This window comes from Pipistrellus hanaki, assembly GCF_964339955.1.
Source record: "Pipistrellus hanaki genome assembly, chromosome: 14".
Taxonomy (NCBI): domain Eukaryota; kingdom Metazoa; phylum Chordata; class Mammalia; order Chiroptera; family Vespertilionidae; genus Pipistrellus; species Pipistrellus hanaki.
Window position 1 is genome coordinate 48,117,290 of NC_140516.1, and position 21,772 is coordinate 48,139,061.

The 21,772-nt window shown below is 54.9% G+C and overlaps 1 protein-coding gene across 7 annotated transcripts in view; it reads right to left on the reverse strand.

Moving 5' to 3' along the window:
* Positions 1–21,772, reverse strand: part of HSPA12A (heat shock protein family A (Hsp70) member 12A) — a 104,183-nt gene that overhangs the window by 21,452 nt on the left and 60,959 nt on the right. For all 7 annotated transcript variants that reach the window (XM_084903736.1, XM_084903738.1, XM_084903737.1 and 4 more), the window contains 3 exons: positions 4,995–5,080; positions 4,105–4,232; positions 2,226–2,412 (listed from right to left, as the gene is read on the reverse strand). In XM_084903736.1, coding sequence (XP_084759862.1) covers positions 2,226–2,412; positions 4,105–4,232; positions 4,995–5,080 — 401 coding nt within the window. The remainder of the gene's footprint in view (positions 1–2,225; positions 2,413–4,104; positions 4,233–4,994; positions 5,081–21,772) is intronic.

Here is a 21,772-nt window from a genome sequence, read left to right on the forward strand (position 1 = left end):
AAGGAGAGGGGCCTTCCAGCTGCCAGCTTCGGGACAGCTGCCTGCAGCTGCGGGAGGCCGGGGAGGGGGGTGAGAGGTGGAGATATGTGTGTGGGTGTGTGGTGGTGGGGGAGGTAGAGAGGCGTGGCTGGTGGCCACATTAGTGTTCCCCAATGTGTGAGAGTCCCCCAAAACTGGCCTGGAGGAAATGTCCTCGCACTGCAGGAGGCCCTGGCCGCTCCCCTCAGCCTCACCTCCGCTTCTCCCCCCTCTCCTCCCCCCCCCCCAATCCTCTGGGACGAGGTTTCAGGGCAGCCACGGAGCCCAGGCAGAGAGAACGGCGGCAGGCACCGCCGGTGCCATTCACATCTTATTTGCCCCCGGGACACACATGGTCACCCTCAGAGCCCACGGAGGCCTCCACAATCATGCCAACGCACTGACATGCCTGGCGCTGAACATGCCTGAAGGGAGCTGCCAACCGAGCGCCCAGAATAGCAGAGCTCCTGTTTTCAGGCTCTGCAGCATGGTCCTCGGGAGCTGGCACCGCGCCTCGCTCCCTCGCCAGGAGCGAGCGAAGAGGAGTGAGCGCGGGCCTGGGGGGAGGAAGCTCGGGGACGCTGTATGGACCGGGGTCGTTCAAAACTGAGGGGAGACACCCCCGGCTGGGGATGGGCAGAGGGAGCCCCTGAGCCTCCGGAACCACCAGGCTCACTACTGCTGGGGCAGTCCATGGGGCCTCCGGATGGACCCCGCTGGCAATGGGGCGCTGCCTCCGGAGTGTGAAGGGGCAGTGAGCTGCTAACCCAGCCTCGGGAAGCCTGTCAGTCATCCTGACCCACCTGCAGAAGCCCCTCCTCCCAGATGCTCAGAAAGACACCCCAGCTTTGGGGCGCGGCTCCCGGACTCAGAAACGTGGCCGAGCCCCTGGAAGCCACAGGCTCGGCCTTTTACAACTTCCTGTGTGTCCACCTCTGCAGGCTGAGTGCAGCACTGCATCCCCTGGGGCGAAAAGGGAGGGTGTGTTCCTAGCAGGAGCCTGTCCGCTTCACAGAGAGACCATCCCCCCGTGAGCCCGGGGCCCTGGAAAGCAGGGTGCTGGCGGCTGGGTCGCCCATGAGTGCTTGTTTTGTCATCTGCTCACGGTGACAAAAGACAGCAATCAGGGGAGCTCGCCCTGACTAGGACTGACCAGTACCACATGGCGGGAGAGCTGTGTGTGTTCTGATTCCCTTTCTCCTCACAAAACCCCCGGGACGAAGGTGCTGCCAGTGTGTCCATTGCACGGATAGGGTAAAGCAAGGCACGGAGAGGCCAGGGGCTGGGATTAAGCCTCTGGAAGGGGCAGGACTTAAACCCAGGCTGTCTGCCCTAGCGTCCAGGCCTTACACACCGTCACTACCCTGACTCTTTACAGAATGATGTGTTTAAGCGGAAACAGTTCTATCCTCCGGCCCAGCCTTCTCCGTGCAGCTAGAGGGAAGGCCATGGTTGACCCGGACAGTGTGTCGGGAGCAGCTCTGCCCCGGGACCTGGGCCGCTAGCTGCCGGGCACCTGATTTCCTGAGCTTCCCTTCCCCCATGCAGGGGGTTAATGGGCCACTCATTACTTCTGGACTGGCTAGTTAACACCAATGCCCTCATCCCCCTGAAGGCCCCTGTCCCCACATCCCTCCTTCAGGATCCCCTAACCTCCCAATGATCCTATAATCCCAGCCCCCCAGGCCTACGCACCTGCCAGCATCCACTCTGATGGGTCAGTTTCCCAGGCAAACAAGTCGCGAAATATCCTCAACATCTCCCTGCCCACGTGTCCATCACAAAGTGCTGTGCGTTCCACCAACGCAGTGGTCGGCAAACCTCGGCCCTCGAGCCACATGCGGCTCTCTGGCCCCTTGAGTGTGGCTCTTCCACAAAATACCACGTGTGGGCGCGCACGTACAGTGCGATTGAAGCTTTGTGGCCCACGCGTGGAAGTCGGTTTTTGACCTGGGAGTGTCCATTTTGAAGAAGTGGCGTTGGAAGAAGTGGGGGCGTCGGTCACATGTGGCTCTCGAGCCGTGGTTTGCCGACCACTGCACCGACGCATTGGGTGCTCAGGTGATTTCTGGAATCGAGGTCAGTGGGCGTGAATGTCTGCCCGGGAGGAAGCCCGGGGTCCCCGGGTTGGAAGGTCCCCGCCCCCACAAGCCCGGGGACCCTGGCTCTCCGCGGCAGAGGGCCTGGGCCGGGGCGGGCCCGCTCACCCCGGTCGTGTGCAGCTTCATCTTGAACTTCTCCAGGTACAGCCACTGCTTGGCCTCGGTGGGGTCCAGGTCGTGGTAGAAGTCCCTGGCCGCGTACCCGAAGCTGTGGAACTTCCTCTCGGGGGTCAGCAGGATGGTGGTGGGCGTCTTCTGGCTGGACACCCCGGGGTCCCCTCCTTCCCACCGCCTGCCGCCAGGGAAAGGCAGAGGTTTGGCACCTTCCTCCGAAGCCCGGGAAAGGCCCAGGGTCGGAGGAGGCGGAGGGGCCGCTGGAGGGGGCGGAGGGGGCGGAGGGGGAGGCTGTGGGCTCAGGAGGAACTCGGAGGGGCCCCGAAGGAGGAGCGGACGCGCAGGCCGCTCAGAGGAGGCCCGCGCGGGCATGCGTGTGTGGGCAGGAGAACAGGTGTGCAGTGAGAAGAGAACAGGTATGCAGTGAGAAGAATGACTGTATCAATGGGAAGCATCAGGGACAACCACCCAAGCATCCCCTTCCATTTGCATTCCTTCGTTCCTACAGAAACGGTAAGTCAGCCTTCTCGTTCAACACTCCGCCCGTCTGTCCCGTGTTAAGTTCCTATGCTCTGATGAAGTAAAAGGCAGGAGGAACCTCCTTCCGAACCCCAAAGCTGACAGGACAGCTCTGAGCCCTGGCTGCGGCCGGTGCATTAGGCGGTTTGCTCCCCGCAAGTCCGGCTCTGGCTGCTCTTTGCCCCGGTTTCATGGCCTGGCTGCCTCCCGGGAACTGCGCTTCTGAAGACAGCTGCGGAGACACTGACGGGCACTGATTCCAGCTTCTTCCACTCGGGGCTCCTGCCTCAGAGACGGCGGAGCAGACAGACCCTACGCCTGCCTGGCCAATCGGAGGCAGGATCCTGGCTCCACAGGCCGAACCCCGAGGGCCGAGCTGTCTCGGGGTCTCTACTGGAGATGAGGGGACACCACGGGTCTCCGGAGCCTCAGAGTGCGGGTCCCTTAGCTGAGCCACGTCTGCTTTTCCAGAGGAAAGGCGGGGCCTAACCCAACCGGGTGGGGATCGCTTTTATTACAACTTGTCTTGTCTACCGCACTTTAAAAAAAAAAAAAAAAAAAATGCCTAAAATCTTACCCCGGGATCGATAACTAAATCCCACAACTACCAGTGAAGGGAACTGCCAATCACAATGATTCTCCAGGGCCATAGTGGATTTGGAGAATTGGGGTGATCAGTCCCCGGCTCCCAAAGCTTCGGGGGGCTGAAGACGGCGGGAAGGCCAGGGCCAGGTCGGGGCAGCGGGCGTCGGTGCTGGACAGACCGGAATCTCCCTAGACAGCCGGCTCCGTGTGGACATGGTGGGCACCAGAGTGTGCCGGCTGCCGGGTGCGTGGGGTGGACACAGGGAGTCTGAGAGCGCCCCCAGGAGACCCAGGGCAACTCCAGCTGACCCTTCACGCGGCTGCATTCCCCTCTCTGCTTCCTCTCAGGCGTGGCGCTTTCTGCTCTGGTCACACACCCGTGACACCCCCTCACTTGGAAGAGCTGGCACCTCCCCGCCTACACTGACAGGAATTGTCAGCATCCCCATTTCACAGATGAGGGCACTGAGGTTCAGAAGGTTCAGCAATGGCCTAAGCTCATGCAGTGACTGTCCATCACGGACACCTGTAAGCGGGCACCTGTCCCCCAAGGCTGCAGGCCGGAGTCCCCGGGCCAGGTTTCACACCCAGCAGCCATGCCCTTCCCCGGACCAACAAAGTCGGAATGAAACCAGCACCGTCTCAGACCACGACCCCGCAGCCCAGAGACCAGCGTGGCTGCCCAAAGTGGGCAGCGTGAGTTTGGGCCAAGCCGGGCCAGAGTCCGGGACCCGGCGCCTGGACCCCCGCCCGCCCGAGCACTCGCCTCATCACGTGGATGCACTCGGGCTCCTTGGTGAAGCTGTAGGCGTAGCCGCTCGACGTGGTCCCGAAGTCCACGGCCACCACCACGAGGAACGTCTGCTGCTCCGCCACGCTGGAGTCGGCATCGTTCTGCAGATACACCGAGGAGGTATCGGGGAGGGGGTCATCACGCCTGGCTTTCAGGAAGATGCTTCGGGGGGTCCCACCCGGCCCCGCTGCCCACCCACTGCCCAGGACGTCACTGTCTGGCTCAAGCCCTGGGGAGAGGGAAGGCCAGCTCGGCTCAGGGAGACGCCCCTAAGGGAAGGACCATGCCCACAGCTTGCCACCACTCCCTTTATCACCTGTGCATGCGCGGCTACTACACACACCACCCCCAGGGCCGGGGCCATTGGCTCTGAGTGACAGCCTGCCTCCCACAGTTCTCCTATAGACAACACCCCCATTGGCTCTGAGTGACAGCCTGCCTCCCCCTGTTCTCCCCCAGGCCCCGTGCAGACCTGCAGCCACTGCCCAGGGGCTCTGCCAGCTATGCCCATGCAGCTCCCAGGGGACCTCTCCACCAGCTCCGTGGGTCAGGCCTGGCAGCAGGGCTCCATATACCAGGGCCCTGCCGGGTGCTGCCATAACCACGCATGACCCTGCTGGGTCCCGTCCCCTCAGGGCTGCCCCCACCTGCCTGCCCATGCTGCCACCCAGGCCACTGGCTCTAACGGCACCAGCCACACGGGCCCAGAGAGGGACGAGGAGTCGGGAGGGCTCACTCGGCTGGTACCGGGACCACGCAATCTCCACCCAGGAAAGTGACGGGCTGCTCAGCCGCCTCATGCCAACAGACCCAGACAGACAAGGTAATGAACACACTCCCACACACATGTACACACGTCTTACCACGATATGGGAAGGGGACAGAGGCGTGATCCCTGTGTCCCCAAGGCTCCGGGCAGGAGATGAATACGCAGACGTGGGGGCCGTTTCTGGAAAGAGAAAGGAAAGCACGCTTCTTAGAGCTGGTAGGGGCCGGCCGGGGAGCAGGTGCCAGGCTGTGTGGTGGGCCAGGCTGACCCCAGCCACACAAAGTTCAGGCGTCAGCATCCCCTTACATTTAGTATTTAAAACAACCAAATGAGCCCGAGCCAGTTTGGCTCAGTGCATAGAGCATCAGCCCGAGGACTGAAAGGTCCCGGGTTCAATTCCTGTCAAGGGCACACACTTTGGTTACAGATTCCCCAGCCCTGGTTGGGGTGCGTGTGGTAGACAACCAATGGATGTGACTCTCTGAGTTGATTTGGCGGTTTCCAGGGTCACTCTGAACCTTAAGCCTTAGACATTTCTCCAAAGAATATATACAAATGGCAAATTAGCACATGAAAAGATGTTTAACAATAGTAATCATTAGAGAAATCAAATCAAAACTACCATGAGATACTCTTTCACACCCCGTAGGATGGCTATAATAAAAAAGGAACAGAAATGACAAATGTTGGCAAGGATGTGGACAAATCGGAATCTATATATATATATATATATATATATATATATATATATACACACACATATACATATACATATACATACATACACACACACACACACACACACATTTCGGGTGGAAATGAGAGATGGCACAGCCACTGGGGAAGAGTTTGGTGGTTCCTCAAAGAGTCAAATATAGAATTACCGTGTGACCCAGCAATTCTACTCCTAGGTATCTACCCCAAAGAATTGAAAACAAAGATTCAAATAAATACATGAATGTGAATGTCCTTGCAGTCACAATAAGCACACTGTAGGCAGAACCTGGTATCCACCAATGGGTGAATAGATAAACAAAACATGGTATGTCCATATAATGGAATATTATTCAGCTGTAAAAACGAATAAAATTCTCATACATGTCATAACATAGATGAATCTAGAGTACATTATGTTAAGTGAAATAAGCTAGGCACAAAGGGTGAAATATAGTATGATTCCACTTATATGAAATATCTAGAATAGGCAAATTTGTGAAGATAGGAGATGGATTTGGGGTTACCGGGGCCTGGAAGGGGGCAGGAACAGAGTGTGTACTGTTTCTGTATTGGTAAGGAAAGGTTTTGGAAACAGATAGTGGTGATGGTTACACAATACTGACTGTAATTATTTCCAAAGGTTTGTACACTTAAAAATGGTTAAAATGGCAAATCTTACATTTTACATTTATTATATATATATATATAAAATTTATTTTTATTATTATTATTATTATTATTTTACTTTACTACACAAATATTTTTTATTTTAAAAAAATCAACTCGTCCTAACCAGTTTGGCTCAGTGGATGGAGCGTTGGCCTGCGGACTGAAGGGTCCCAGGTTCAATTCCGGTCAAGGGCATGTACCTTGGTTGCAGGCACATCCCCAGTAGGGGGTATGCAAGAGGCAGCTGATAGATGTTTCTCTCTCATCAGCGTTTCTAACTCTATCCCTCTCCCTTCCTATATTTAAAAATAAATATATAAGTTAAAAAATCAATTTGCACATCTGAGGGGGGAAGCCATTTTTGATTCCTATTAGCACCCAAAGCTCGGTGCTCTTGAGAGGAGAATGGAGACAGAAGCCAGGCTCCTGAACCAGCCTGCTAGCCTCTGCCTTCTTAGCTGATCCCCTAGCTCAGGGGCATCCCCTGCCATGAAAGCTGGGGGGTTGGCCTCTCCACTAGGGGGCCCGGCCAGATGGTCCTTTCCACCTGTTGGCGAGACTTCTGCCCTGCCCTCGGCCTTTGGGGCAGCCGGCAGAGATGCCACCCTGCACTGGAGCCACACTCTCTCCACCCGCTACCTGGAAGGCCTGCAGCCATGTGTCCACGCTTGCACAGAAGGTCTTGGAAGAAACCAAATGTCTAATTACCCAGAAAATCTGGTGTTGGCAATTAGCAAACAAGCCATTATCTGCAGACACACCATCCACCCGCCGTCGGCCTGGCTCTAATTATCCCATCACTCAGCCCTGCTCTGAGCACGGCCCACTGACTAGCACAATTGCATGTGTTGGGCCACACATGTCTCGGGCCCCCGAGGACTCCAAGATATTCAGGGCAAGAACCAAGGACCTGCTGGGTTCTCCCTGTGAGCCCCTCCCCCGCTGTCTCGGTGCAGTAGAAAATAAATCATTTGACTTGCTGGTCACTCAACCAGGCCTTGTAGGGGCAATTAAACTTCACGGACTTCTCCCATCCAGAATTAAAATGAAGCTACACTGTGTAATGATTTAAAACTGATCTGAAAAAAAAGAAAAAAAAAGGCATGCCGCAGCATTTTTATAGATAGATGGATATCATGCTCACCCACATCTACAGCGCTCTGCACCCCAAATCAAAGGTGAGCCCCGCCTAATGAGCATCAGGCCAGCGCAGGAAGATACAAAGCCTACAGTGACAGCTTTGTTCTCAAGCTGATTTTTCTTTATCTATTTCGGATGTCAAAGTGGTGCTCAAAAATTCTTGGGGAGCCCTAGCCAGTTAGGCTCAGTGGATAGGGTGTCAGCCCTTGAAATGAAGGGTCCCGGGTTCAATTCTGGCCAAGGGCTCAATCCCTGGTCCTGGTCGGGGCTCCTGTGGGAGGCAACCAAATGATGTGTCTCCCTCCCTCATTCCCTCTCTTCCTCCCTCCCTCTCCTTCCATTCTCAAAATCAATGGAAAAATATCCTCGGGTGAAGATTAACAAAACAACAACAAAATTTTTTATTATTATTATTGGGGAAAAGAACATGGAAAAGCCTCCTTTATCCCTGCGGGCTATGGCAAGTTTCTGGAGTGCTAATAGCCCCAATACAGCTGAGAGCTTCCATTCGATAAATAAGTGGTTGGGAATAAAGACCAGGGGGTCAGTGGAATATTATCTGCTGATCTAAGAGTGCTTGACAGACCTATGCTAACAGACAACCAGAGAGAGTTGATGCATGACGTGTCTATTTATACAAAGTACATGTCTATGACCTGTCCCCCAATACACAGGGGCGATGGTCCCCTGTAAGCCGTTCTGTCGTTAGCTGAGGCCTGTTTATGTTTCTCTGCAAAGCCAAGGCAATAACATCTGCCGTGACTGCTCCCACCTGTGTGATATTCCCGGTCAGCACTCACAGGGCGACATGGGCATCGGGAAGAGGAGAGAAAGGCAAAGTGAAAAGCCCAAGAAGAATGGAGGTTTGTAGAGTGCAGGCTGTGAGGAGAGAAAGGAAGCTGATGAAAAGAAACTGAGACCCACCTGTGAAGATAGGGAGAGGAGGAGAGGTGAAAGGAAAATGCTTTGCAGGTAAAGCCAGAAACGCTGGGAGTTTGAAGAAAAACCTACAACACTGTTCGCAGTAGATTAACCAGACATTAAAGCATCTCACCCTTCCAGCACTAAGATACCCTGGCATGCAGTAACACAAAGGGATTTGATGATTTCACGTCAAAAAATCGGAAAAACATCATTTCAGGAATGCAACCTCTGAACCACACAACCACTGGTTCATGGAGAACCAGCTTTCTGGTCAGAAAATTATTGTGGGGACTCTTTTGTTACTGATTTTAGCTAATTTAACAGCACTTCTGTCTTGTAGATTTACTGTGCAATCCTTTTTAGTTTATTGTATGTAAAAATGAGTTGATTTGTGGGTTTCTAGGTTCACTCTTAACCTGGGACCCAACCCCCACACATCACTTTTAAAATAACTTTTGCAGCAAAGGGGGTAAAAATATTAAAATATTTTTGCAGCAAAGTACAGAATATAAATATGTAAAAGTATGACTCGGGATTTTTTTAGAGACCCAAGCCAGGTAGTTGAGGAGGAACATAGTTTAACTTGGTAGGTTGATGCTCACTGCGCTTGCCTTCGTGGTATAAAAATTAATAACCAGGTTTCAGCGGGGCGCTCCTGCTATAAAATGCGAGACATAAAACTCAGACACCCTGTATTTGCTCCGGGCTCTAATGGTTTTAATCAAAGCAGAGGTTCTGGAAATAAAAATGGGCTGGATAGAGGTATGTCAAAGACAGCCATCACTCAGAAACTTGCTTATTGCTCTCCTCTGTGGGAGACATTAGTCAACAAATGGCCGTGAGCAGAACTGTAGACTTTCCGGGATACAGTAAATCGATCCTGCTCCATAAACATAACATTTTAAAGGATGAAGACAGGACCTCGGGCCAGCCTTTATTCTACAAGGCCCAAGGCTCATGCCTCATGCGAAATGACCGGTGCTCTCAACAATGGGGACTCCGTGGCTTTCTGGTAGGGAGGGGCGTGCAGGAGGCAGGCGATGGATGTTTGCTATTTCACTCTCACATGGAGGTTTCTCTCTGTACCTCTAGCCCTTTCTCACTCCCTCTCTCTCACTACAAAATAAATAAAGGAAAAGGAAGATTATTTTCAAATATATTTCATTAATTTTTTTAAAATATATTTATTTTTTACAGAGAGGAAGGGAGAGGGATAGAGAGCTAGAAACATCGACCAGCTCCCTCCTGCACACTTCCTATTGGGGATGTGCCCACAACCAATGAACATGCCCTTGACTGGAATCAAAACTGGGACCCCTGAGTCCGAAGGACAACGCTTTATCACTGAGCCAAACCGGTTTCAGCTATTTTATTAATTTTTACAGAGAGGAAGGGAGAGGGATAGAGAGTTAGAAATATCGATTAGCTGCCTCCTGCACACTCCCTACTGGGGATGTGCGTGCAACCAAGATACATGCCCTTGACTGGAATCGAACCTGGGACCCTTCAGTCCCCAGGCTGATGCTCTATCCACTGAGCCAAACCATGAGCAGAAAAGGAGGATTTTTAAGGTCGTTAAGCTTTAAACATGCAATGGACGTTTTCATTCTTTCCTCCTCCTGGCTCTGAGATGACAGGCAGCTGCTGACAACTGCCTAAAGTCAGGCTACTGGAAAAAAGCTCTCCACTTCTCTCTCCTCACATGCCCTCCCTGCAGTGTCATTTCTGAAAACTGGTCGGTGCAAGGTCATGTGTAGGTTACTGGCAGATATCTTTTAAAAAGGAAAATAAAAGAAATTTATTACCCTATAACAGGCTTCATGGCTAGCTGAACTAATGCATTATTACCGTAAGCTGAGCAGCCATTCCAGTAAATAATTTATGGATTTTTTTTTTAATCATCTCAGCTGATGTCCAGAGTAAATGGAAATTTTATTGCATGAACTGGGAGACCCTCCTGGCTGCAAAGAATACCAAGTGTGAAACAGTCGCTCTCCAAATGCTAAACAATAATTATGGAAATGAGCACTTGCAGGGGCAGAAACCACAGCACCTGGCACAGGCTCAGAGTGAGAGGTTGTGCTTGGCCCATCCTGACCCTGGGCAGCATCATCCAGTTACCCCCCACCCCCACCCCAGATGGTTTGGGAGATGAGCTGCCCCAGTGAGAGAGAACTGGGGCAGCTGGCATTCCCCGGAGACAGTGAGGTCCCGAGCCCCTATAATCCCAGATGGTGAGTGGGGCAGTGCGCCATCTCTGTCCACCACAGGTTCACATGCACATATGTGTCCAGGCCAAGGCTGGGGAAGGGAAGGAAATGGTTTCTACAGGTCTTCCTGCTGATTTTCATGAATTATATTCAACAAATGGGGAGCCCCACTTCCGCCTCATCCTCCAGGGCACCCACCTCTGTTGGAGGGAGGAACAGAGAGAGGAATTTGGTCATCCTAGAATCCCAGGTCAACTGGCAAAACCTAGACTGGAGGCAATGCTCAGGACAACAGCCAGGTTTCTCCAAAATACAAATTACAAGGAAAATATATAGGAACAGAGGAGGAGAAACTATGGATTAGTGGTTCTCAAACTTTAGTGTGCATCAGAATCACCCAGAGCCCCGGTTAGAACAGATTGCGGGCCCCACCCCCAGAGTCTCTACTCCAATTGGTCCAGGGCAGCAGAAAATTTGCATTGCTAATGAGCTCCCCACCCACCTGACCTGCCTGAGACAGATTGCCTTAGCAGCTTAAAAGGCAGAGCAACTGCAGTCATTGCAATGCATGGGCCTTGCATGGATCATGATTCAAATGAACAGAAACATTTACATCACTTATGAGACAATTGGAAATGGTCTGAATTATAAACACCGACCCGATATTGATGATATTAATAAATTACCGTTAATAATGTAGTCATGTAATGTTCAAGAGTCATTATACTTTAGAGATACATTCTGAAATGTTTACAGATGAAACAATATGATGCCTGATATTCAAGGATGCTCAATACATTACTTACCCTACTTCTGTATGTCTTAAGTTCTCCATAACAAAAGAGTGGCTGTTTTAATATTCCAGTTACATGTCTGTCTCTCTGGCTTCAGGAGGGCAAGACAATATTTTTCTTAAACAGAGTACAGGTAGGCCCCGCAGACATTTTATCAAACGGATGATCAAACTCACGAGAATATGCATGCATCAGACCTACACAGTTTGCACTTTGAAACCTTCGGGATGTTTCGGACCTGAGTCTTGGAGTGGATGCGGGGTCTATGTCCGGCTGGCTTTTCTGGGACTGAGGCTGCTGGGATGAATCTAAACAGCCCTGGAGGAGTCTGAATTCTGCTGCCTCTACCGTTACCCTTGCAGACGGCAAAGGCGGCATCCAGCCACCAACTGGCTCCCACTCAGAGGGCTCCAGCCCAGCCTCGGGGGCCTCCTAGACTGAGAAGCCCCTCTGCGAACCCAGGGCCTCAGAAGAGGCCAGGGATTGTGCCCCCCGATCCCCCCACTACCCCATCGCTGCCGGGCCCCTCCGTGTTCTGAGAAACCAGAGCCTGGCCCTGCAGAGAAGCAGGGTCTCTTTAAGGAGCAAGACACACCCGTTTTGCTTTGTTCAGCCTCCCAGGGCTCCCAAGGCCATATGGGCGGGGCACAAAGCCTCAGTGAAGAAGGTCTTGGCATCTTCTCCAGGGGATGGAATACCAATGTCAGATGTCACCCTGGGACCCTTTGTACTAGAACTAGAAGAACAAGCTCTAAGTCTGGGGGGGGTGGGGGGGGAGGTGGCTCCTGTGGAGGCCCAGGGTATAGCACAGTGGCCTCCATGCTCAGGCAGGGCAGCCAGGCTGGGCCACAGGGTCAAGGGTATGTCTCCTCAGAACCAGAACATAAGACAAACCCAAGTTCTTTAGAGGAAGGCAAGGAAAAGAAAATGTCTCCTGGTCACAATGCATTATGGGGCGTGGTGAGTAGAGAAGCCACAGGTGGGGGCCCTCAGGGGCCCTGAGGAGCTGCCGGGCCTCTCTGGCCTTGTCTTCGCCCTGGGAAGCGGGATCCCAGTCCCCAGGGCCTCCATCGCCGCGTCTCGGTGAACCAAGGAGGCAACAGGCAGCAGAAACCCTCTGCGCAAGCAACAGTTCCACCCACCACTTGCGGAATTCCTTCCCAGGGCCAAGTTCTTGTACAGGTTTTACTTTGGGCTCTTTTGCAAGTTTAGTCAAACTCATATTGTTAATTTGAAATGATCAGAAATGTACAAAACCCAGAAACCTACCGGGAAAGCTAGGGTGGCCAGCACTCACTGAATGTGAATTTCACACTGAGCTAGGAGCCTTAGGGGCAGAGCTCATGAGACCCCGCGGTTAGAAGTCTGGGACGCGGTGGATGAGAAAGCAAAGTTGATGTTAGAGGCCCGTCTGGGGTGGAGCTCACCCTCCCCGAGCCTGCACCCCTGTCCCAGCGCCAGGTCTCCACAGGAGCGTTTCTCTTGAAAGATGAGCTACTGAGAGATGTCCGCACGACTCCCCAGGTGAGCACACATCCTGAAGGAAGTCAGGGGGTCACAGCTACAGGGCTCTCCCGAGCTCTGACTGGCTCTCTCCGGGCTCAGGAGATGATGTGGCTCCAGTCTCCTTGGGCTCTGACACAGAACATTTCAAAAGCCCAAATTCTCCAATCCAAGAACGGGGTGAGGGAGGAGCTACTGGTTACACAGAGGTTCAGGGTCAGGAGAGCCTGGGCTCCTATCCTTGCAGGCCCCTTCCCAGATCCATGACCTGGGGAGCTCCTCGGCCTCTCCGAGCCTCCGTTTTTCCCACTTGGAAAATGGGTGGAGGGTGATAGACTTCCTAAGATGGCTAGAAAATAGCACACAAATCAACAAAATAGTATCCATAAAACCTGGTGCATGATGGGCACTCCATAAATTATAGATGTTATTTATCATCACCACCACCACCACCACCACCACCACCACCACCATCATCACCATCATCATCAAATCGGTCCAACTCCGGCTAAGAAAATGGCCATGTCCTCAATTTAATCGTCCCACCAAGGCGGAGGGAGGGTGAGCATCTTCCTGAAGTCACACGGTAAGTGCCCGTCTCCAGCGCCAAGTTCCTTCCTCTCCGGCCGTATTCCAGCCCAGGCCCAGGCCTCAGTCCCTGGCCGGCCTGGGTACCACTGTCAGCCTGTAGCCAGGGCAGCGGAGCGGAGTCCGGAGGAGTGGGGACTGGGAGCGAGCGCCAGTGGGCGGGGCTTCTGCTTAGGACACATGTGTCAAACACAAGGCCCGCGGGCCAAATCCAGCCCGCCAGGCCTTGCAATGTGGCCCGCACCGCGCTGTCATCACTGCACTCCGCTGTCAGTTTATGACATTGTCAGTTTATGACTGTTCAGTAAACCATTCGGCCCGCGATTTAGGCTGGATTTTAGATTTTGGCCCCTTCTCTGATTGAGTTCGACACCCCTAGCTTAGGATGATGAAAATGTTCTGGAACTTGACAGTGGTGATGGTTGCACAACCCTGTGGACATAAAAGAACCACCAAATTGTATACTTAAAAATGGTGAATTTTATATGTGAATTATATCTCGATTAGAAAGCATCAAAGGGCTGCAGAAAACCACCTTGTAAGGAAAGCATTTCCCCTCCCCCCCCCCCACTGCTCCCAGGACACTCCCACCCCGGACATGGCTCCCCACCCTCCCACGGGCCTCCCTCTGGCAGAGGCTAACCTCTCCGCCTGGCGGACTCTGCAGCAGGTTTCCAAGCCCTGCCAGCCCCAGAGTGTCTGACCGCACCCGCCCGTGGCAATCGCTGGCACCGGCCTCTCCCCAGACACCCCGCTCTCTGACAACACAGGCACGCGGGCCCGGAGCAGGGCCGGTGCCCGCCCAGCCACCGGCTGTGCTTTCACTTTTCCCCTAGATGCCCCGAGGCTGCCAGCTGGCTGGAGCGGGATGCCAAGCCCCATCCCGACGGAGGGCTGCGGACAGAGGACTGGTCGGTGCTTCCCCGCAGACAAGTTGCTGCCCAGTAACCAGAAGAAATGCGAGGAGATGCCCAGTGACCTGCTCCATAGCCAGCCCCGCCGGCGGAGCCACGGCCTCATTCTGTCAGGAGGGCAGGCCACGCCGGCACTAACACCTTCTCCTGGGGAACCTGCGGCAGGGACCTGCCTGGGGAACGGCTGCTCCCAGATCACAGACAAGAGAAGGCAAACGCCACGAGACACTCCAAAGGGGAGAAGGCCGAGCACGGACCACCCACTGCAGCCTGGAGGAGGGCTGGCTGCCCGGGGTGCTGGCCACCCCGGGGAACCAAATGCCCTCAGCACAGGTGGCCCTGGCACCTGTATGCAGCCCATCCCTCACCTGATGGGCATATGGAAAGCCTTATACAGGATGCTTGAAGATTTCCTGGGTTTAAAATCCCACATTCTTTCCTTTTTTATACAAAACCTTCGACAGTGGACTGACCTTCTTACCAAGAAAGCAGTAGCAAAGCAAAGGTTAAAATATTAACTTTAGACTTTGCTAAGCTTGTCTGGCAAAATTGGAAGAGTAACCACCCTTGAAAGGAGCTAACATAGAGTATCTACGTCCAGAACGGTAAAGAGAGAGAGAAACAGAGAAAGAAAACCAATGAGCGATTCCCCCGAGGACCAACTCTGCTCCAAGGCTTTTCCCAGGAAACAGAAATGGGCTTTCTGGGAAATGTGATTGACTTCCTCAGGCTGCTCCGGAGAGCAGGGGCGGGAACGCCAATCTGGGGGGCCCACAAGGTCTCAGGGTGTCCCCTGACCCGTCTAAGGCCAAGCAGCGTGATGAGGCCCGCGGGGCCTCCCACTTCATACCCTGTATGCATTCCAGGGGGTAATCCACATGCTATGCGTAGGGATCACGGGGAGGCCACACAGATGGCCCAGGCATATTCAGACTCATCAAGGCTGCTACACACACAGGTGCTTGCGTGGGTACTGCCCACGCATGGTGGGCTTCGGTGCCCTTGGCTCCAGGACCCCTGCTCCAGCCCCTGCAGGGCCAGGGTAGGTAAGAACCGAGGTCCGGGGCGCGCAACACTGCCCCCTCGCCATCCGTACACGGCAGACTGCCCGAGCTTGGACTTAGGAAAGGTGTCTGGGCATCGAGAACCCAGGTGGTCTGTCCGTGGCTCTTCCTCCTCCCCACCCCCCACCCCACTCGCACCAGGGTGCAGCCCACCCGCTTCCTGAGGCCGGCCACGCAGGGCCGTTTCTCGGCGTCGCTGTTCTCTTTAAGAGCTGCAGTGGAGGTCAGTTAATCAGTGGCCATCCCTCTGCAGAGCAGAGCCTCCAGACTCAGGGTGAACCCCCCTCCGGAGCCTGGAATGTCAAGAGTGCAGGGTGACGACCTCCCCTCCTCCCCTCCGGAGGGGACCTCTGGGAGGTGTCCACAGGAATGCCTGGCTGGAGGAGGGAGCTGGTGGCAGGGAGCCTGCATGAGCCTGTTCTCCCTGCCCCAACACCCGCCCCCCATCTTCTCTCTCACCCCAGACCTAGGAGGGTCCTGAAAGCGCACCCACATCTCTGGGACGTGCTGGGTCAGTGGAAGAGGAGCCCGCTGGGAAGTTAACGATGCAGAGGGAAGCAGGGCAATACTTGGGCATCACCCAGCAAGCTCTTCAGCTGGAAGGCCCAGGCCATGGGAAACGGCCCCCACCCCCCGGGGGTCTGGCCATGCCCTCCCTGGCCATGCCCTCCCTGGCCCTTCCCCACGGGGCTGCCATTCGTCTTGTCTAGGGAACACACATGTGCATTTAATTCGTGAGAATCCAACCGTGTCTCAGGCCAAAACAGAGCATGCGGTGCCAGTGTAAGTACTGTAATTAAGAACACCAAAACCCTATTCTGCACCCGCTATTAGACCCATGGTAAGTGCCACCGGGGGGTGAGGGTGGGGGAGGCCCCCCCAGGGCAGGGCTGCTTGACTGGCATCTTGAAGGGCAAGTCAGTCGGCTGAGCAAACAAGATGGGAGGGAAGAGCAGACAGAGGAACAGCCTGAGCCAAGGCAGGGTGGTGTGGAGAGCTCCCCGGAGGGCCTTCCACTCCGCCTCCAGGCAGCCCCCCTGGATCACATCACAGCCAGCAGTTCCATCACTCCGCCTCCAGGCAGCCCCCCTGGATCATGTCACAGCCAGCAGTTCCATCAGGTTACTTCCAGCCACAGGCACCTCCAGTGATTCTCTACTGCCCTTCATGTCCTATCCTTAACCATCAGAAACCTTCGTTAGCCCCTCAACGCTGCACCCCACACCGTTACTGCCCCCACACCACCGGCTGCACCAGCTGGGCTGTTCTCTGCCATCTGGGAGGCCATCTGCCATCCCCAGGCCTGTCCCGTGCCCCAGTCTGCAGGGACCAGAGGCCCCCTGTCCTTCCCGTGGGCGGAGCTGACCCTCGTGGCTGCCCTCCAACCAGCCCCGGCCCCGCCTGCCAGATCCCTGCATCTGGATCCCAACCCTCCTGCTCCCCGGGTGTCTGGTGTCCGGGAATCGGGGGTCTCGGGTGTGGCTGTCTTACGGCTGGGGACGTGTGGAGGGATGTCACAGAGATGGCCCAGGGCGGGGGCTCTGGAGAAACGCTTCACACCCAGAAACCATCATGGCCAACGCCCACTCCGTCCCCGTAAACCATCCCTTCTCCAGCCTCTGTGTTCTGTCTCTGAAGGAAGCTGATCCCTGAGTCCCGAGGTTGCCAGGCGCTGCCTCTGGGTGTGGGGTCCCGGCTGTTTCCTCCTTTCTTCCTGTGGATTCTGTTTTCCATGATGAACGTGGAATGCTTTGGCCAGGAGAACCCAAGTTATCATTGTTTTTGCCCAGCACCTGCCCGCCAGCGTGAGGACAGCAGAGGGCTGGGCTGGGCGGGGTGAGCATCGGGAGCAGGGCTCTCGCCCATCGCCTTCTGCGCCTCACGGGGTGCCCTGCTGCCCGGCCACAGTGCTGGGCCCGCCCAAGGCTGCTGGCTGCTCCTGATTCCTGCACCAGGACCCCAGCCCCCCCAGCCCCCTGCCCCATGACCACGTGGCTTCCACACCATGGGGGACACTTCTCTGCCCATGAAGCCTCCGCAGGGACCCCGAGGGCTCTAGCAGAAGCTCAGAGAGTTTCCAGGGATGCCCGGGGCTCACAGCGGGTACACCAGTACAGCTCATCCCACATCACGCTGCCCCCAGACAGAGCGCAGCTCAGGGACCCGCCTGGGAGGGGCTCCCCAAATGCCTTGGCCCCGCCTCCTCCAGGCCCCAGAGAGGAGCTGTGCTTTTTGGGTGTTGCTTCTGGCTTCAATGCTCAACACCCCCAAATGTCCCCTGTGTGCGGTGGGCCACCTGCAGTGCTGGAGCAGAAACCCCGGTTCCCTGCAGGCGGGGACGGGGACGGCTTGGGGGGGGGAGGGGGGGGCAGGCCACCCCAGGCTCCCAGGCCCGGCTGCATCGCTGGGCTCAGCCTTCCCACAGTCCGGGAAGGCCCCTTCAGTCACTATGTTGCTTAGAGTCCTGTGCTCAGTTGCCTAATTTGGGAACACGCCTGGAGCCGGCAGTGTGGCCCCCGATGGGCTCTGGCCCGAATGGCTTGGGGGAGGTGGGCACGGAGGGGGGTCACCTTGAGATGTGAGCAGAGTCACAGATGGAAGCCAATTTATCAGTTCTCTCTGCGGGAGAAGCAGCTGTGAGCAGGGGCGGGGAGAGGAGGGGGAAGGGAGGTTGCTGGCCTGGGAAGATGAGGGGCTGCTGTCTGGGGTCACGGAAATCCCCGGCTAGTCCTCGTGAGTCACAGGGTGAGCTGGGCCACCCCTCTGCCACGGTCACTCGTAGTTTTGGCTCCCGTGTTTGTGGTCTGCAGCTTAGTTTGGCCTCATGGCTAATATTTCATGAAGAAGGGGCCCCGCCCTCTGCCACCTCCCCACCCGCTAAGATGTTTGAGGGGCAGTCTTCCCAGGCCCCCGGCTGCACATCTGTGTCTGTCTGACCGCTCGCTGCACAGGAATACACGCCGTTCCCTGACACAACCTGCTGAGAAAGTCTGTTTTTCATTCGACACACAAGGTGGAGGCACAAAAAATAACTAGGGCAAAGTGCACTCTGACATTCCTATGGCGCCTTGATAAATCCCATCCTGCCGCCGCCTTCCTTCCTGAGCAGCCCGGCCTGGCCCCAGCACGCGGCACCGTGGATCCCGCTAGCGAAGGTTCAGGGAGGGGCTGAGGAGCACATCACAGGGGCAGACTCAGCGTCATTATCCAGCCCAGTCCTGTGGGCTCATGCTTTAACCCCCAAAAAGACCTCCCAGAAGTTTTAACATCTCTCAGTCTCTCCCTGTCTCCCTCCCTCTCCTCCATCTCTGTTACTTCCTCTACCACGTGCCACACATGTGCATGCACATGCATACTTATGTGTGCGTGTGTGTGTGTGCGTGTGTGTGTGTGTATGCACTCAGAAGCCTCTCCCAAGACAGGTCTGGCAGGACCCGCAAATTCCAGCAGAATCAGGTCTTTACTGGGTCTTTGGCAACTCTGCTCGCCACTGTCCCCCAAAATCTTGCACCCAGGGCCGACAACCCCTGCTTCCCAAGTGCCCTCCAGGGATGCCCTGAAACCACCAGGCCCAAGCCTGGGTGTAGCACCCCAGTGTGCCTGTCCTCGGCCAAGCTTTCCTTCCTTGCCTCAGTTTACCAGTCTGTAAAATGAGAGGGGTAGGCCCAGCCCAGACCTTTGACAACACGGGTCCCGCCTGGCTGTAGACGCCACCTACCAGCTCTGCTTTCTCCGCTTTCATCTCTGCCCTGGGAGCAGGCCTCCTGGTGTTTGTGCTACAAACAGTTTCCTATCCCAATCGGCAGCAAGAGCCCCTCAAGGCCAACAAGGGGAGGACGAGAAAGGAAGGAAGTGGCCAGAGGAATTTAGCCTTTAGCCCATGGAAACCTGGGGGGCAGCGAGAGGCCAGCCTGAGGCCTTTAGTCATCAGGTTTGAGCCCCAACATCTGGGACCCAAACAGGAGCCAGGAGTCTGGGTCCAGAAACCACCGCTCCCAGTCACAGGGAAACCACCAGCCCACGGGTCTGATTTAGAAAAACAGAAGGCAGCAAAGGAGCTCGCTTCTTTTGCCAGCTACCGGGAAACAAAGGGCACTAGCAAAACCCACTTACTTCCCTGTGAGATTTGGGGGGCTTAGGGAGCCAACGGGACAGGGGCTCCCTCCTACAGAACTAACTACCTTCCTGGAGCATCTGCTTCTGACAGCAAAATTGGGAGGTAGTCGGCAGAACTACTCCAAAAACGTGCTCAACATCTGGGAAGTAAAACAGCCTCAATAGTTGAGTTAATGTGCTCAGAAAATGAGGTGAAGGTAAGCGACCAGAGGTTCCTCCTGGTGGCTGTCTTTTGGGGGCCCCGAAAGCATAAACACTTTTTAAAAATGTCTTTACTGATTTTTTTTTTAGAGGAAGAGGAAGGGGGAGGGAGAGAGATGAAACATCAATGACAAAGAGAAACATTAATCTTGCAAGCCTCCTACTGGAGATGGAGATGTGTCCTGACAGGGGATGGAACCGGTGACCTCTTCATGCATGGGACCATGCTCAAGCAACTGAGCCACATGGCCAGGGCCGCAGCACAGATATTTTTAAATGGGCACGCATCCTACAGCCAATAGAAACACAAGTATTTCTGCTATAACGAGGTCTCTTTTCCTCAAACTCTTCATATTCTGCAAAATCACACACTAAAAATACTAGCGTTCACAGGGGAAATAGTGTTGGTGCGTATCACTCAACAGCTACGAATCTTGTCACGTGGGCATGTCCCAAAACAGCAGGGGCTCTAGCAATATCCCGGTGCAGAGAGCCTGCCCGGGTCTGGACCCAAAGCCACAGTGAGCACATCGCTGGCTTGCGCCCCTCTGCTGAGATGAAGGCCGCAGGGGCCCCCACTTCTTTCAGAGACCATTCTGAGCCCCGCCCAGGCTGTCACCCGCACCCACTGTCCCCTCACAAGAGCAATACCTTCAGCTCCTGCCCTCTCGCTTCCCCAAACAGCTTAAAGGGGAAGGTGTATCTAGAGCTCTCCTGCTTTTTTCTCAGTTCCTCACCTACTGTTCTTTAGTCATGGGAAAGCGTGCCCTGACCAATCACAGCAAAAACAACTGGGAAAACTTGCAAGTGAGCCAACATAACTTCTCTGTACCCACAAGAATGAAGCAGACACTGTATTATATGGACTCTCAGGAAGGTCTCAAGAGACCTCTCAGCCTCCCCTCTCCTCCTCCTGCTGCTGCTCTGAGGCCAGGGCATCGAGAAGCCCAAGCTAGCCTCCTGGAGGAAGAAAGCCCACCTGGAGAGAGAAACCCAGTCCACAGCCAGCACCGCAACCCAGAGCCCCGAGGAAGGCTGTCTGGACTCTGCAGTCCAGCCCAGCCATCAGAGGCTGTGGTCACATGAGTGATCTGAGGCAAGACCAGCAGAAGAACCACCCAGCAGAGCCCTGCTCACAGAATCACGAGCAAACACAATCGCTGCTCTTGAAGCCATTACATTTTGGGCTGGTTGGTTACATAGCAAATGTAATGTGGCACTGTGCAGACATTTCACTAATTCTTTACAAATGTAATCGTAATCCCCACCTGGGAGCCAATAACCCTTTTACTCAGGTTTCAATGGCTCCATAGGTCTCTGAGAAGGGGCTAAGTCACCCTGGAAGTGGCAGTGTCTCTAAGGACCCTACAAAGATCGAATAAAAGTCAAGGGCTGACCAACAAGCCAAATGTCGCAGGGATGGTGTCTGAGCCCAAAGCCCGGATTTAACCACACACCCTCCTGCCTTCCTTGTCCCAAATGAGGCCCTGATGGCTGAGGAGAGGACAGAGATAAGTGGCACAACCATATAATTTGTCATCCAAACTGGGATACTTAGCAAGGGAAAGGAGTCCCTTAATAATTTCACTGGGACAAGAGGCATAAACCACGACTATCCCGGCAAACCAGGACACGTGGCCATCCTACAGATAAGGGGACTAGTACTGAGGCCCATCCTCTGCAGTTCAGGGTTCCCCAGAAGGATGGCTGTGGAGCAGTCATCAGCCCCACCTGCCCTCACAGCTGCTAGGTCATGGTCAAGGCTGGAAGAGGCAGGGTGATCCTGGCAGAGGACGGAGCAGCATCTGCAAAGCTCCAGATGTGGGGTCTCAGCACAGCAGGCGGAGCCTGTTGGATGGTGGACTGGGAGTCATCTGAGGGCAACAGGCCTAAGGCCCTGGATAGAGTCCAGGGATGCAAAGAGACCTTGAACCCCACTGCTGCCCAGCCAGGAAACCCAACGGGAGCTCAGAGCCTTGGCGAAGGACCAGCTGGGAGTCAAATGAGGCCAACAACCTGAGACACCCAGCTC